Consider the following 17,423-nt stretch of genomic DNA (forward strand, 5'->3'; position numbering starts at 1 on the left):
ACAAAAAGTGTATTCTCACCAGCTAATGTGATGTTAGAGTGTAAAACGGCTTGAGAGAAAAACTAGAACAGAATGTCTGAACCAACACTTCAGACGGAAAAGGATAATCTTTCATGACAATACGTTCCTGTTATCTGACTAAGAACCTATTCATTAGCTTTACCATCCACAGTATTCTCTTTTCTTTAATCTACTGGTCATGCTGCACTCCCCAGAGTATTCGGTGTGTATACCACACCGTCTACACTTATAGAAGGTAATGATTATGAGTCAGAGAAAGAATGGACAGGTATAGATCCTCCTATCTTAATAGCTCCTGCTATGTAGAGGAGAGAGAAGAATCTCTAATGATTAGATCCCCTCAAGGTCTGAGTGACAGAGAACAACAATACAACATTAATCTTACTGACGTCACACCCATGCAGGCATTTACACAAGCATCAACAGATAAGCATGTATCATCTTAACACTCATCGATTGTGTGTGAATCACACTCAATCTCACACAAGCTACTATCATTGGCATAGCATCTGAGCAGCATTATTTAAATTAGCATTTAAAATGACTAGTGCGTGTAGTGTGTGTAAAGACACTAGCATGTTGAGTTCTCACAATCAGCTCCTGTTATTTTAGTGTGTTCATTTTACCATTTTCACGATTCTGCAGGGAATTGGAGCAACATTGGAGTAACAATTTTACTTGCCTTCCAGCACCTACCTTTAAAAGAGAAGTTTTTCATAGCATACATGTTAATTGCTGCTTCTGCTGTGTGTATTTGTCATTGTTGTGCGTGCATGACAGAGATTAGACTGTTAATTAGACCATAAATCAGCTGTTTTCATACCGAGGTGCTGGGAAACTCCCAGAAAATGAAACTTACCGATTAGATCTGATCATATCAGCTCCCCTAGACCGAGGACTGTGCCGCACTCCAGCACCCTCCATTACATACAACACATCCTCATGCTAATTAAAGCACCATTTGGCAGATAGAAAATAATGAGGAAATAACGGACAACAAAAATGCTGTCAGATTCGGAAATGAATACGCCCTCGTGTCTCGAGATGTCCAACCTCAATTTTCCACCCAAACAAAACTAGAGATCAGTAATTTGTTCTGTCTACTGGGTGAAAATAGACAGCGAGTAATGAGAGAGTACATAGTCGTTTGACGCAAGGAGAGGAGACTTGTATAGATTTACCTGTGTTCTGGACACCCTTAGCGATGGAAAACTCACCCAGCAGCTTGTATCCCTTCACGGGGGGGGGGGGGGGGGGGGGGGCAGAGGTGGAAGGAGGGGAGGAGGAAGAGACAGAGGCCTGGGCCTGGGAACTGGCTGGATCTCACACTTAGTCCTGTAGCCTGGTTTTTATTCAAACTCCTTAGTCTGTTCACTTCTGAAGTTATCTACTTTTTAATACCTCCTGTTGTTGTTTAACCTTGTCTGTTACACTGTAGCTCGAAGGTAACTGTTTTCACTTAAGGTATTGATACAAACATCAAGAACTCCTCAGGAGGGGGATGGGTGTGCTCAAATTAAGAACAAAAAGGGATAAAGCCTAATTTCCCATGATTCAAGTGAACAACAGGATAAAACGAGAGTGTACCAACCTCTGCTTGTTTGCGCCACATGTCCAGGTTCTTGCGCTGAGCTTTGGAGAAATGGTCCCATGCCTTTTGTTTGGAAGCAGCTTGGAATACAGACACAATCTGTTCAACTGTGGCAGGACGCAGGGAAGGGCCAGAGACCGTCCAGAGACAGAGAGAGAAAGAGAGACAGACAGAGGGCGGGTGGGAAGGAGCAGAGGAGTGAGAAAGTGGAGTCAACTAGGGATGTAAAGAACTGTATGTGTGTGGTGTGGTGTGTGTGTGTGTGTGTCTGTGTGTGTGTCTGTGTGTGTGAACGCGTGTGTGTGATCTACTTACCAGCTGATGCCAATGCATCATCTTGTGATGGTTGGTCAGATCCATACACAGACCCTCATAAATCACACATAATTCCAACATACTTAAATACACAAAATATACTGTTTGACAGAACAGTGCCTTTTCGCACATTAACATTGCAGCCCTGCTACTACTGTTTTTTTTTTTTTTTAACCTTTGCTTAACCAGGGAAGGTTTGCTGAGCATGGTCATAATAGGGGGCTGCCAAGAATAACCTCGGTCTCCTGCTGTTAGCCACTGAGCAGCTCCACTGGAGCAGTGGGCAGTTAAGTACCTGCTCAAGGACACCTCAATGAAGTTGGAGAGTGTTACTCATTCCCCCACGCAGATTTTACAGATTGGTGTGGGAACAGCAGCAAGCTCCTAGCCTCGCTAGTAAGACCTCCCATCCAGCTGTACCTGCAGGTGACGGTCTACAAACCTGAAACGGAGCTGAAGAATGAGCTCTGATCGGAACGCGCTAGCTAAGTATTATTCGTATGTCAGTCAAATGAGGGTAGGCAGCCATCAAGTTATTAAGGACCCAGAATTTGTCTGATGTGAACACGGTGAAGGTAAATATTGATGCCCAGGGTTTGGCCCCAGCAGGGGATGCAGCCGTAAGCAAGGTTGGCCTTGTTTTAAAAGCTGAGCAGACTGTTCATGTTACCTAAAAAAAATGTTTTTTACATGTGCCATTTATTTTCAAGTTCTGGCTGCACAGTCTACATAAACTTTTGCAAATTGAATCAGCTGTAATGTTCGTACCTGATGACATTTTCTCTCTCTCTACAATGACAAGACGGATCCGATACTCCAATCACAATACCCGGCTCCTCAATAGCGATGCTATCGCTGCAGGCAACATCAAACAAAGTCCCCAGACTCTTTGGGTCAATGAGTCAATGAGTCAAAGAGTCAGGTTTGAACTAGGCAAGCGAGTTTCTGATCTCAAGCCTCAATCTTTAACCTTGAGGTTGCCACCTCCCCTACATGTGATGTGTATGACAGCAGCCGCTCTGGGTGTAGACAGTCTGTCAGATTCTAGCTTAGTTATAACGTACTGATAGAACTATTCCCCTCTCAGCTATCTGTCTGTTGTCTTGTGGGTGGTCACAGAGGACTGTATAGGAGCCCTGTGTATCCCAGAGGTCCTAATGTACACACAGGGAGTCAATAAGACCACCAGCTAAGTGTGTGTGTGTGTGTGTTTGCTGAGTGGTGAGAGAGAACAGTACAGGGATCAATAGTGTCTTCCCAGAACCCTGTAATTTGATGGAGCAGATCGATGGTGAAGGCAGAGAAGAGAGGAAACTGTGCAAGGTTGTGGACAGGCTTTTAGGGATGTGAGTGTATACGCAAGTGTGTGTCTGCTATGACCAGATGAGAATACTCCCTTCATTATTAAAATATGTCATGAACTCAGTAACTAGTAGCCTGAAACAAGTTGGCCTTCAAGAATAAAGGTGCAGAGGGGAACAGAGACAGACAGCCGGCAAACAGGATTGATTTGATACCACAGCCTTCAAGGCTCCAAGTCTCATTCCCATATTTCATCAATATAGCTTCATTTAATTGTACGATACTCATTATTCTAAACAACCAAAACAGGGTCATTGTCAAGATGACTTTAAATGGGAGAACAGCATTTCAACGGCATTTCTATTTAAGGTGACATGGAGAACGCCTATAATGAGGGATGATATTCCATCAGAGACGGATCTCCATGGATGCCAAACCTAGAGAGCTGACAGGCAGAGTTTATTTGATATGGACAGATCTTTGTTTCAAAGTGAGACAAGTAAAACCTCCTCGCAGGAGCCCATTCTCTGTGTTAACATTAGTATGGCCAGCAATACACCAAGAGGAAGACAAACTCATGAATAGAAATAAGTGTTTGTATGGATTGTGATGATGGAGGATGGCTATTAGGAGGAACAGAAGCTCTTTCTCTCTCTTGCTTTCACACACACAACCTTTCTACCCTTCTGCATTTACTTGCCGCCTACCTAATAAACAATAAACAAAAACAAAAAAAATTGGCCATTTCAATATGTGCTCAAGGATGTTTGCATTCTACTTAACATGCATGCTACAACGCATGTTGGTGGGATATCTGGACACAAAGCGCCGCGGGCAGTGGCATAAACTGTGAGCTGCAACGCCAAAGCTATCAAAGGTAGATAAGAGCAGTAGATTTCGCCTTTGGCCTTTCATCTAATGAGCTAAGCATGCATTTATATCTTTGGCCTCACTTGTTTCCATGCAATGAATTTGCTAGGCTACTTACTATTATTGCTCTTTCTACCGAAGGCACACAGACTAATATTCCACTCCAATGTGCTCTTCAGCCATCAGTGCAATCATCAGTACCACCATTTTTCCCCTCATGTTTTCAAGATAGTCTTGCAATATCTTGGAAGAAATGAAAAAAGGAGCAGGACGCTGAATCCCTCGTGAACAGTGACAACCGCACAGACTGACTGCTTAGCCACTTAGCACTTCCGTTCCTGCGATGACCAGACCGTCACTCTATCTGGACTCCACTTCACTCTTTTACCTCTTGGCTCCGCAGCGGTGCATTGACCTTCTCACTCCAGTCAGGACAGCAAAGTCACTCCACATCTTCCGTCGTTGGGTTGAAAACTAATCTCTTCTCTCCAAGTACCTCACGGCTCCGTCTCCCCACTGAATCATATACCCTCTCCCATATCCTCTACTTCATCTAAGTTAGGCTCATCAGAAAAAAAAAAAAAGAAAAAGCGTACAGTTTATTCTACTGCACTTAAGTACTGCACTGAACTCATTGTAATTCGCTCCGAATAAGAACATCAGCTAATGTAAATGCCTAGAATGTAAAATGCAGCAGTGAAAAGGTAAAGGCCACCAAAGCAATTAACTTACCTTTAACCCACCTCCCCAACAACAAATAAACAAAAGGGAATAAACAAAAAGCCTTCCCTCCTTAAGGATATTAAAGTCACCTCCTCTTGACTCCAATTTTATATTGAACGTGCATGTGTATTGCTTGTGTATTTATTGTACTCACATGCTCTCTGCATCGTGTGAGAGTGTATGGGGGGGTCGTGAACAACATTGTACTTACGTTTCATTAGTATTCAACACTCCAGGCAGAACAGTCTTGACCACGTTTTTGTATCTTCTTCAGCTGTAAATGTCTATGGCTGTATATTGTACTGTAACCTACAGTATGTCTGTGTTGTATGTATGGTTCTACCATAGGAAACACACTGAGGAAACCCAGCCAAGACAGGCTTGAACTCATCTTTAGCTTCCTCCTGTAGATGTGCATGTACTGCACAACAATGACTATGCTAAGTCATTTTTATTACAGTAAACTTGAACGGAGTTACTCTCTAAGCCAGGGCGATCCTGAACTTGTCTTTGGCCTTCTCTTCTACAAAGATGAGGCTATATATATACAGTACTATACATCAAAGTCTATAGTGTGTGTATTGGAGTACAGTAAACTCACATTGAGCCAGTATGCCGGACAGGGCGGTCTTGAACTTGTCTTTGGCCTCTTCCATCTCCTTCTCATGCTGAGCCTTCTCGCTCATCAGCCGGCGGATGTGGCTGTTGGACGACTGGATCATGGAGTAGAAGTTGTTGGCGTTCCTGCGGCTGACTTCGCCTCGTTCCACCCAGGTCAACAGGACGCGCACCGCTTCGGCAAACTTACCGTCGTCTGGCCGAGAGGGGAGGACAGGAACAGTTGGGGTCAATACAGGCAAGTCAAAATAAACAATTGCAGATTCTGCAAAGTCCCACGACACTTTTTTGCAAGCTACAGCTAGCTAGCTGAAAATTATTTCAAAACACATCGTCAAAGTGAAAGTCCTTTCCTCCTCCTACCTCCTTGACATGAGTAGTCAAAGACAGAGCAGACTAATTCTGTCTCAATACAAGAAGAGGATTGTTGGAGTTATGTCAAGATTTGCAGCATAAAGATTCATATTTAAGGTTACATTTTCAAAATTAGAAATATCACTTCCTCTTATGAGTTAGATACTGCTCAATCAACAGACATGTTTTTGTAGGAAATTATTTCCTCAAGTGCTGTAATCCAAGATGAAGTTTGCACATAGGTATAGAGGAGTGAAGTGTCTGACACCTGACTTTCCTGAATTGATTAATGCCCATAGCGCCTCAATAACTTTCTCTGGCCAAGGAGAGAGAAAAGGAGGAAGGGAAAAAGCAAAAGAAGAGTCAGAGTGAATATGAGAAACTGGTAAACTGAAAGAAATGTCACCGAAAGCTTACTATTCTCTTGCCGAGGGGAAAGGAAAGGAGACAGAGAAAAGAAGCGTCAGGGTTAATATGAGCAAGACGAGATTGAAAAGAAAAGAGGGAAACAATAAAGCCTCAGTAAACTGAAGAGAACGAGGACAGAGGGATAGTTATACCGGTGGATGAAAGAGAAAAAGATAAAACAGTTGTGACAAACTGTCACATGTACTTGCTAACATACAACCACCTCAAAGAACTTGCTGACACCTGAGGGAGATGGGGGGAAAGGTAAAGAAACAGAGACAAAGAGAGAGAGAGAGAGAGAGAGAGAGAGAAAGATGATGAAACCAGTCAATAGGTAGACTGGGTAAAAAGTTCCTCTGTATGCTTCTTATCATGAGAAGGAGGGTGGGGGTTGTGGTGCGAAAATACAACTAGCTTTGGAAGGGCTAAAAACATGTTTTTACCAGGGTGGAAGACTCAGAGAGAGTGTGTGTGGTTTCTCAGCACTAGCCTAGAGTGATCAGAAACAACTCCACGGCTAAAAAAGCACCAAGCTGGAGTTTTTTTACACCATGGCCAGAAAGGGAGAACTGAAAAAGACATATACGCAGATGGCAAAGAGGCAGGAAGTCGCAGCCATTTTGTTAGCAGGCAATTGTGACTGAGACCTGGAAGTCCCATTTCTAATTAGCGAAACAAGTTTATTCAGCCAGAAGCTGGACAGAAAGCTGAGAACAGAGAAGAGAAGACAGGAAAGGAGAGGAGGAGAGAGAATATGGAAAGGATGAGCAGAGAAGAGTAGAGAGGGCGCAGTAGAGGATAATGGAGAGGTGAGGAGAGGGAGAGCAAATTTCTTTAACACCTTTGGCAAACAAATTCATGATTTAGTATATCAGAGAATGGTATTGTCAGTTTCACCAGGTACTGTTTATGAATATTTAGAACAAACTTTGCCTGGTCCTGCAGTTGGTGCCTTCTGGAGGCATGTGCACATGGTCTCACACACTCACACATACTGTACATACACACACATTGAAAAGGAGTTGCACAGATAACCACACACAGCCCCCCCCCCCCCCCCAACTATTCCGCTTCATTATTCCCCACCTTGTTAGTTTGTGGTTTGCATGAATAATGATAGCCTCATGAATGCATCCAGCTTGATTTTCACTTTCACTTGTACTTGCTCATTAACTGTGTGACCATTTGAATTTATGCTCTATTTGAAAATGCCCTTAGCTTGATTACAGAAAGACTTTTCTAACACATCTCTTGAGCTCATCTCTTTACCAAGCATTATTCCTTCTTTCTCTGCTATTATGAACATATGGTGTTGTATGTGCTTTGTGCGTGTACTTTACAAGCACACTACCAACCTTTGATCTTGTCTCCCAGCTGGCTGCACTCGTGCTCGGAGTAGTGGACGATGGGAGGAGGGGAGGGCGGCCGGAGGCGATCCTCCTCCATCTTGCGTCGGTGTCTCTCCTCTCTGGCCAGCATGCGCTGGCGACACTCCCACTCATACAGGTCGTCTCTGGCCTGGGCAAAGTCCACATGGAGACGACCGGTGTCCTTCTTGTCTGTGCTGGAGCCCAAACGGATACGGTAGCCTAGGGAGGCGACAGTGGTAGAATTAAGGATGAGAAGAAAGAGGAGATGGGAGGAGGTGGAGAAAGAAGAAAGAAAAAGTAAATATGAAGTGGAGAAACGGAAGGGACAGCAGGGAATTCACTGATTAAAAGGAGGTAATTCATCTGTTTGGGTAGTTTGATAAGTCATTTTCACAGTGCGCTGTGCGTTGAGTTTACACAACATGTTCGTCTACCTGCTGGCAGGTAAAATGCTCCTAATTTTTGATGATTGTCCACTTCACACGTCCCATTCATATCTATGCGGGTCATTCTATTCCTGAACTGTGCCCATGATTTGCAAACATATAATTGGCCGAGTCTCACATCTTGTGGACTGCTCACAAAATCAACCCACAAAGGAAAAAAACATAAACAGCAGAAATGAGCAAATCGTGCATGTTTTTAGGGCCAATGATATGCTGGGAAGCATTAATTTGCTTCAATTGGGTCGAGGGAGATGGGAAGAGGAGCATGGGACTGAAAAAGTACACAAATGAGCTGTCTATATTATTGGCTCTCTTTCTGGGTCAATAGCGTGTCTGTCTATCATCTACCACCATCTTTATTTTGACAGACAGCGAGACAAACCACTAAACAAACTCTTCATTGGGGTTAAATTGATCCGTCTACTTGTCTACCACCCATCTCTCCTTACCCTTGGTGTTACCTCTTTTGCCTGCGTGATCCCTCCATGTAAGAAGTTATATTGCAGCTGTAGGGGTTTTTACAGTAAAGAGGGCCTGTATCCTTTTGTCAATACATGGGGGAAACTCAGGGAGACTAATTACTACTCTAGTGGCACTGGAAGACAATCTCCCTCATTCCCTCTCTCTCATCCTCTCACTCCCTCACTTAATTTTCACTAATGGCTGTTTGTGGACTTGAAGTGAAATCATGCCCACTTTGTTAATTGATTGGTTCCAACGATCAGAGCGAGTTGTCAGTGTGTGTTTGTGTATGTATGCGTGTTTTCACCGGGCACCGTAATGATGCCCAGTGATTCCTGAGAGCCCCAACACACACATCACAGGAAAAGTGGTTGGTGTACTGTATGTCAGAGTGGGGAGAAAAAAAAAAAATTTCAGCGATCTCAGTGTGTTGAGGCTGCTGGAGTGTGTCAATGCTGGGTTCTGTGTTTGTATAGGGCGTGTGTGTGTGTGTGTGTGTGTGTGTGTGTGTGTGGGGTGGGTATCATTTATGGGAAAGCTACACAGCTCTGTCATCTGGCTAATGCATGGACCATAGCTCCAGTTTCACTGCAGAAAAGCAGTATAATCACAGGATCTCTCTCTCTCCCGCTCTCTCTCTCTCTCTGACACACACACACACATGTATGCACACACATGTTAAATAACGCTGAGGGTGCAACTGGAGCGGCTGCTATGTTAAATGGGCTTTGTGAAGCAGGGATATATGGCCAGCAGTTTGCATAGAGAGATTTAAGACATCTGGGCTCTGGAAGCTGCTGGGAAATGGAGATAAGATAAGAAACCATAAGCTGGTGTCACATGACTAGTAGAGATGCTTTTTCCACTTGATAGTGATTCATTTCCTCTATTGTCTGAGCCTGTAGCTAGTGGTAGTGGAACTCTCAGTACACTCAAGCATTGTTAGTGTCCTAATTAATTAATAACAGTAAAACTAATCTATTTTTGTTTGAAATTTGTGCTAGTGGTAATTTTATCTTTACAAATTCCATGGAATGAAAAACCTATAGGAGTACTGGGGACAAATGGGGGACAAATGTTTACACTGGTTTTAGAGTGAAGACAGCTTACCAGACAGGAAGAGAGCCTTGTCCACGGTAAATTCCTCAGCGAATCGGATGTGGCAGAAGTTCTTCTTGCTCTTGCGGATGGCGATGATTTCACCACACTGTCCAAAAACCTCCACGATGAGCTGCTCGGTGGCGTTCTCCGGTAGACCGCCGACAAACACCGTCTTACAGCCTGGAGGGCGCTCCCTGGTGGCCGGAGGGGGAAGGTCTGTTAAAAAGTAGTGGGGAAAAAAGGAGAGGACACACAGTTATGTGTTGGCCTACACTGGGTTGAAATATTAATGCTCTGCTGGTAGAAATATGACCTCCATGACTAATGAAAGACACGTGTATTTTATACATACCACTGACATGTGCAGCGGTTCAGCAGTCCTAGAACACTAAAACTCTATGAAGAGTATGAATTATGCTCTTTGACAGAAATTGAAATTGAATTGAAAATTGTTGGCTTCTCTCATTAGTAACAAATATAAGCCTCTATGTAAAATCAATTAATGAAAGCCCAAACAGCAAAGCTGTTATGCTATTCTATTAAACATGGCTTAACTAAATCACACTCAGAAATAGGCTGCCCAAAGGGTTAAAACAAACAACCAAAACGAAGAAGTCTTTATATAGAATGGGACAATTTATTTGCAGGGTTGCAGGGTTATTTGTTAGGGTTATTTGCATATCTAATTGAATACATTCCATAGAGTCTGAAAAACAATAGCTCACAGTCCAGATCGTCATGCTCCAAATCAATTAAACCATATCTAAAACATAGTTCCTTTGACCTAAAACAGTATGAAGCCAAAATGCATGGATAATAATAACTTGGAGCAATATACTCAGATCGTTTTTTTCTTTTTTTTGTTAAATGTTATTATCAAACCATTCCATGCATGAAAATGAAATCCTTTTGGCCACAAAGTGATGGCAAATCCTCTCATGTGGAATGTCCCCTGCACCGCAGAAATGACTAATTCAACACAGATGAGTGTTGACTGATCTAATCTCCAATAGATCAGGCTTCTCAACCATGATGAATGTGATTAGCGGGGTCTACAAGGAGTGAACCAACTAATCAATGGAACGCTGAGGATGCTGCATGTCTGGATTACTAGCAAGGCCTTGTCGTCTCTGTCACTCGCCCACTCTAAAAAGGACTGGTGTTAATTAACTTTCTATAGGCCTATGTATATATATATATATATATATATCATACAACTGACAATGTATTCTATATTACCAACCAATCAATAGCAATTTCACTCAACATTTTGAATTTAAATTAAATTAACTCCAACCCTGCCAAATAGGACCACTGGCTCCTTAACAAATTGATCTCTAAAAGTCTTTTTTGCTCCTTAACTGAATCGAACTTAACCAGCTGGATTATGTATTCCACAAAAGGGGTTGGGGGAGTATCGAGTAATGAAAGCATTACAATCCAAAGTCAAAGTTTCCTTCTGGCTAAAAAGAATGATCAGCTCATAATTCCCCCCCCGCTGTCAGAGCCCCCTGCGCTCGCGTGCAGCACTCTAAAGAGTCGAAACAGACATGACAGTCCCTGGCTCCAAACCAGCACACAGAAATAGATGTGTCCCTGAGGTCTGCTGTCTGTGTGGCCACCCACTGGTCTGCTACACTAACCCAGGCCATCACCATCCATCACCTAGACTGGCTAAATACCTTTTTATGGTCCTGGGCCTGTTAAAGGGAGGAGGCCTGAACCCTCTGCGGACTCTGACTGGGAAGACATCTAGACATACACAAGCACTCAAGTACACACATTCAAGTACAAGCGCATTCACCTCACACACAAACGACATGCACACACATAAACCTGCCTGCATGTAGTAATGCCACATGTAAAAACGCACACACACCTAACTACTCACACACACCAAGAAATCATGCTTGCAGCACTGTCACACACAGACATACACAACACTGTCAGCACACTCACACATCTATATCAGCAATGTGGCAGAAGAAACTAAAAGACTAAACACCTGCCACTAGTTGTGCATCCTTCTTTATTCAGAGCCTGGGGCTTGTAGGAGTGTGCGCGTGTGTGTGCATGTGTGTGACATTGGGACACATTGCTAGTATCCTCAAAGCTCAGAGGGGTATCTTTAGTCTTTCCCTTCACGGTAATTATAAAATGTGTTTCTCTCAGACAGCCTGCCTTCAGAGGTTGGGAAAAAGTAAGAGAGATAGACAAATAAGGTAGAGCTTGATGTCCAATTTGACCATCAAAGCGGGTCCCATGGTCCCAAATGTTGAGCATATAAAGTCTTTTCAAACCAGTGAAGCGGAAAGGAACACAGGCATAGCACTAGGTGAGCTGGAAGAGGAGGCAAGGAGGGCTGAGACAGAATGGGAGGGTTTGACTGACGAAAACGGAGAAGAGAGCAACAGGAAAAGAGCTTGAGCTTGACGAGGACGCACATTGACGGTAAGGCTACGCACATTGAGGAGACAGAGAAGTGAGTGAGTGAGAGAGAGAGTGCTGAGGGAGACCTGCAGGGTTGTTGTTGCTCAGCTAAAGGTCAGTAAGAGGGGATGCTACATGTGGTGTCAGGTTGAGTGCGTCCAGCTAGAGGGTAATGACTGCTTGTGATGGACACCATATGCAACCTACTGCATAGGCGCCAGCCCATTCCCTCTGATACTAGCTAAAAGCCTGAGTGCAGCTGATATCAATATTTGTTTCACTTTCTCGTGTAAATACAGCTCTCACAACCCTGTATTATCTGCATCGGTGTACTGTGTCACATCAGCTCAGGTTTAACCTCTACAGCAGTGGTTCTCAATCCTGGTTCTCTGCATCCAGAGCTCTTTTCATTCTAGCCATCTAAGAGACTTCTCTTCAGCTCTTTACACCCCATGTGTGTCAAAAAAGTGGTTGTGACAGCATGCATCATGAAATAATGATACGCCTGTATCAGCAGTGTTCCCCTCTGATTCCCGTCAGCTAGCCCTATCCTGCTGTGAGGCGCCACAGCTTCTGTGAGACAGAGAAGATGCTAACAGGCTAATATCTTCAACAAATAACACTGACTTACAACCAGATCCACATCCTTTTCATGTAAAAGGCCTGGAAGACTGTTTCTCTACTCTGTACTGCTGTAAAGGGCCTGGTCTAACTGTGTATTGGTACAATGCCTGGCAGACCGACTACCCTACGTGTATAAATGGTCAGGTTTGTCTTCCCACTGGTATAACATGCCTGGCCCATCTTCCTAGTGGTGTAAAAGACCTGGTCTGTCTGTCTATTGGTATAAAGTCTGGTAGACTGTCTCCCTACTGATACAAAAAGCTTGGTTTGTCTTCCTACTGTAATAAAATGCTTGGCAGACTTGTCTCCCTACCAGAGCAGGAAAGTGATTTTTTAAACGACGTTTGTGGGTGGTGAATCCCAAAATTCAACAGCTATTTTCATTATTTTACAAGACAGATTGCTTTGCAGAATAGAAAAGAGACTGGTAGTAACCTGCCTGACTGTCTGATAGAGTAGCCAAACTGAAATCTGGCTGGTGCCAATTTCCCCCCTGCCCTACTAGTATAAAACACCTGGCCTATCTCGTTGTAAGAGGTTTCGTAGTCTGTGTTCCTATGGGTGCAAAACTCCTATACAGCATCCCTATTGGTTTAATTGTGTGAAGCAGAGCTGCACCTCAGAGACCTACTTGACTTTCATGAGGAGAATCAAGCCTAAGCAGTTTTCCTCTGAAGTCTGCCTGCTGAAGACTACTTGGCTCAGAGACACACTGCGTTTCATGACAAAGACACTGGTGACAAACAAAGAAGATCATAAGGAGAGACGGGGAATGAGAAAGTGAGTGAACACAGTCAGGGGGATAGGGCAGGGAGGTAGGGGGTAGAGAGGTGAGGGAAGTTGAAAATATGTCAGAGGGAGTGTGTTGTCCATGCATGATCAAGGTGTTAACAAGGATTCAAACAGCTTCAGACCTTGGGGCCCAAATCACCATTTTATTTCCTGGAATTGGGCATTTTATCTCGGACATGGTCTTACTCTTAGTCTAACCGTGAAGCCTATTTTCAAATTCATGCAGATGCCTATCAGGGCAGACAGGCCAACAACACAGCAAAAAGTTATACTTGGGTTGCAGAGTAAGTGTTTACGACAGGATCAAAAGTTGTTGTGATGAGTTCTTTGCAAGTTGACCCCACAATCAGCCTGAGGGTGTAGATGCACCCTTCTACAAAGTAATTATAGTTAATTTCCCTATCTTCGTCCATGAGGACTAGCTAGAAAGAGGTTCCTAGGTGAAGTGAAACTTTTAATCAGCTTTCCCCTCTGCATCATATTGTGACAGTAATGGTTTATATTGAGCACAAATGCACACCACAAATACACAAGCACATCTTATATCCAGCATCAAAGATGTAGAGGGAAAAAAAAAGATATTTGCCTAAGAGGAAGCAAGACTGTGTGTTTTGTTTTGTGAAAGGATTGTGAACTCTCACATCCTAGTGTGGTGAGAAGCTTTTGTTTTAGTTCACCTTGAAGCTGACATGTGAGATGGCTTTGAAAAAAAGTCCCCAGGCAGAAACTTTTCTCTGGCAGGAAATCTTAAAGGGGAGGGTGAGATCAACCCCAGAACCCCCACTACGCCTTTCTATTCTAACTCTGGATAATTGGAAGGTGTGTGTGAGATAAATATAAACAACAACTTGTGCAGCACATCTCTACTCAGAATATACACAGCGACTTGCCGTGAACATTTCCACGGACGGATAGATGGTTTTGGAAATATGGACTGTCCAATCATGCATGTCTTATGGTCCTGAGCTGAGCTACAGCATTAAGGACACAACAGTGATCAGGATACTGGTTGGGCCTGAACTATGACAGGATGAGAGGGAGCCACACAGGTTATTACCTCTTTGGTTTGGTGCTGAAGAGTGACTTTTTATTGTATTATATTGAGCCACTGACCTCCGTCTAGTCTGACCAAGTGATATTTGCCTGTATGGTATTGGTTGAGGTGATTTGCTACAGTATGTACACTAAATGTGCTTTTATGTTATTTGTTGCCTATGTTTTTGTTGTGTTTTACTGTGTCTTTTTATTGATTTTATTATGAGTTTTCGTTTTGTGTTTTTACTGTAAAAAATTGTCTGTAAAACCAATTTCACGTATGGGAATATAACATTTTGAATTGAACTGAAGCTCAGTTATACTCTGTTAAATTATTTGGCCCAACAAGGCGGTGAATCTTCTAGTTATAAACACATCTTCATGACACATCAATAGATCATATTGGCAAAGTTGTGTCATGTTATTAGAATAAGATGTCTTTCAGAGTAGTGTTAATTCTTTTGTCTGGTGGTGCTGGTAGTGGAGGTGGTGTGGTGGGGGCGGTGAGGGGTACAAGGATAGCATTATAATGTTGGGACTTACTGGGGTTGGGGGGGAAGAGGGTGCAGCTCTTGCAGTGGATGATCTCCTTGACAATGGGCACCTCCTGGGAGAGGGGAGGGGGCACCATGCCCAGGCCGGGCATCATGGGGTTCATGGGGGCAATGCCGGTCATCATGCCAAGGTTGGGGTCAAAATCTGGAGGCAAGAGAGAAATATGGATGAGAACACACTGCAACTCACTCCTGGGAAAGCAGTGACACATACACAGTAACATTTAAACACAGACTTGTTTCTAACAGCTAACCTTTAGCCAGCCATCAGCTGAGTCCATACTGAATCTTTCAAGTTCCATTTTACATTGTGTACTTATTCCCTGAGTGATTCTTCTGTCAACACCAGTGACATACAAGCAGACTATACATACATAACAGAATACACAGCCATTCATGAATAAATCATCTGACAAACAACATGCATATTTAAACAAGTTTTTACTGACTCTCTCTCTCTCTGTCACTCCTGTGGTTTGAATGATTACCAATAACCTCATAGATACTGTAACAGTTGGAACTAAAACATACATTACACAGGAGCTTTATTCACAATACCAATTTACACTGCAGCTGGGAAAACATGTACACACGCATGCTCTGGCACCCATATGCACACAGCGCGGAGCTTTTTGAAATGGAAATGATATCGCCCTCTTGCATGTGCCTCAACATCACCTGCAGAGGACTGAGGACTATGTGCAGTATGTGCGTGGGTACGTGTGTGAAAAGGTAAATCTAAAACAAATTGTAAAGCAAAAATGACAAAACAGAAAGGTTAATAGAAATGTAAACAGATTTGTAAATTCAACTGCTTAATTTTTTCTTACTTCTTTTTCCTCATTTTCATTTGGATTTTTCCATTTTCCATTTTTAATTATTGTATTGTGCATGTAAATGAGGAAATGTGATCCAATTAGACAACACCATGGGTGGGTCTTAGAAGGGAAGGGTACAGTGGCACCTTGCAGACACCAGGGGGAGCCATATATTACACGGGGGCAAAATGAAATGTGGGAAAAAAGAAATTACAGTCATTACAGAAGTCATTTAACTTTAAAGCTTTATTTAGCTTTTTCCTTTTACATTTACTATTTGAAGTTTTAGATTTCGCTTTTCATTTTCAAATTGCAGTTTCATCTTTTCTATTTCTCTTTTGAATTTTGCCATGATTAATTAAGTATTCATATTTACAACTTATTGTGACATTATTATTCCAAACAGAATGGAAAATAACAAAACATTTCAGGATTCCTTTCTAATTTTGACTCTTTTGATCCTCCACTGCAATAAGGCCTATGAGGAAAAACTAAGGTTCCCTATTCCACCTTACACACCATTAATTGGAAATAGATATTGCATACTCCCATAAGTGATTTCTCCAAATCTACTGCAAGAGAGAGAAAGTGGCTGAATCTAATGATACTCACTGAAAGAGAATAAGGAAATATGTGCATTATAGAAGACTGGGAATAGGTCCCTAGAGAGTGAGAGAGTGTGATAAATAGGAAAATAAAGTGATAATGCCAGCTGAAGCAGGGCAGAAATGGGGGAAGAGAAACGGATACCAGATAGAGCCAGAAAAAAATAGCCCGGGAAGACATATTTTGTACATGGACTAACTACAGCAAAGGAAAATACATGGAAACTTGTATGGCTCACTCCGTCTTGTACTGATGACCTCACCATCAGTCTCTAGCCAGGTGTCAGAGTGAGAGGAAGCAGGTGATAAGAAAGACCCTGGTTGCCAGGGCGATTGATGACTTCTCCTGCCCGCTGAGGTGAAGGAGAGGAAGACGGATAGCAGAAGGAAAGATAAGGAAGGGTGGAGGGAAGATGGGAGGGTGTTGCAGTGGCCAACCTGAATGACAATCACCTCGCACAGAAAAGGATTGAGGACGCAGAACGCAGGTACACATACAGCATCACTATGGAAAAAAGACTTAACATATTGTATTTGTAGGTTGCTTACATAGTTAAATAATCTGGCAATGGCATTCATGGAAATCTTCTGCCAAGCCCACGCAAAACTAGGATATGTTTTTATGAGTCCATGTGTTTTATATTGATGGAAAACAAACCAGATTTAAGCTCACATGAAGAAAAGATCTGGTTACATCAGGGCATGGCTGGTGCAATTTCACTGCAGTGCTGCTTGTGTTCCCTCTGGTGTGTGTGTGTGTGTGTGTGTGTGTGTGTGTGTGTGTGCGTGTGTTCGTGCCTGTGTATTTATCCTCGTCCATTAAGAGCCTGAGGCCCGAAGCAAGCGTGTAGCAGAGCCGTGTGTAATAACAGAGATTATTTACTTCTTCCTAAGGATTTTCAGCTGCACCAGACTTCTCTCATCTCCACTTTTAACAATGGAGCCTCAGTCCTGAGGCCACGTTTCATCACCAACAGACCCTCT

General features: G+C 43.0%; 1 protein-coding gene across 2 annotated transcripts in view; it reads right to left on the reverse strand.

The window, feature by feature from the left end:
• enox2 (ecto-NOX disulfide-thiol exchanger 2) overlaps window positions 1-17,423 on the reverse strand; it is a 168,888-nt gene that overhangs the window by 15,788 nt on the left and 135,677 nt on the right. For both annotated transcript variants that reach the window (XM_071900279.2, XM_071900280.2), the window contains 5 exons: window positions 15,006-15,161; window positions 9,591-9,797; window positions 7,558-7,791; window positions 5,424-5,636; window positions 1,613-1,719 (listed from right to left, as the gene is read on the reverse strand). In XM_071900279.2, coding sequence (XP_071756380.1) covers window positions 1,613-1,719; window positions 5,424-5,636; window positions 7,558-7,791; window positions 9,591-9,797; window positions 15,006-15,161 — 917 coding nt within the window. The remainder of the gene's footprint in view (window positions 1-1,612; window positions 1,720-5,423; window positions 5,637-7,557; window positions 7,792-9,590; window positions 9,798-15,005; window positions 15,162-17,423) is intronic.

Source organism: Centroberyx gerrardi, chromosome 16 (genome assembly GCF_048128805.1).
Source record: "Centroberyx gerrardi isolate f3 chromosome 16, fCenGer3.hap1.cur.20231027, whole genome shotgun sequence".
Classification (NCBI taxonomy): Eukaryota; Metazoa; Chordata; class Actinopteri; order Beryciformes; family Berycidae; genus Centroberyx; species Centroberyx gerrardi.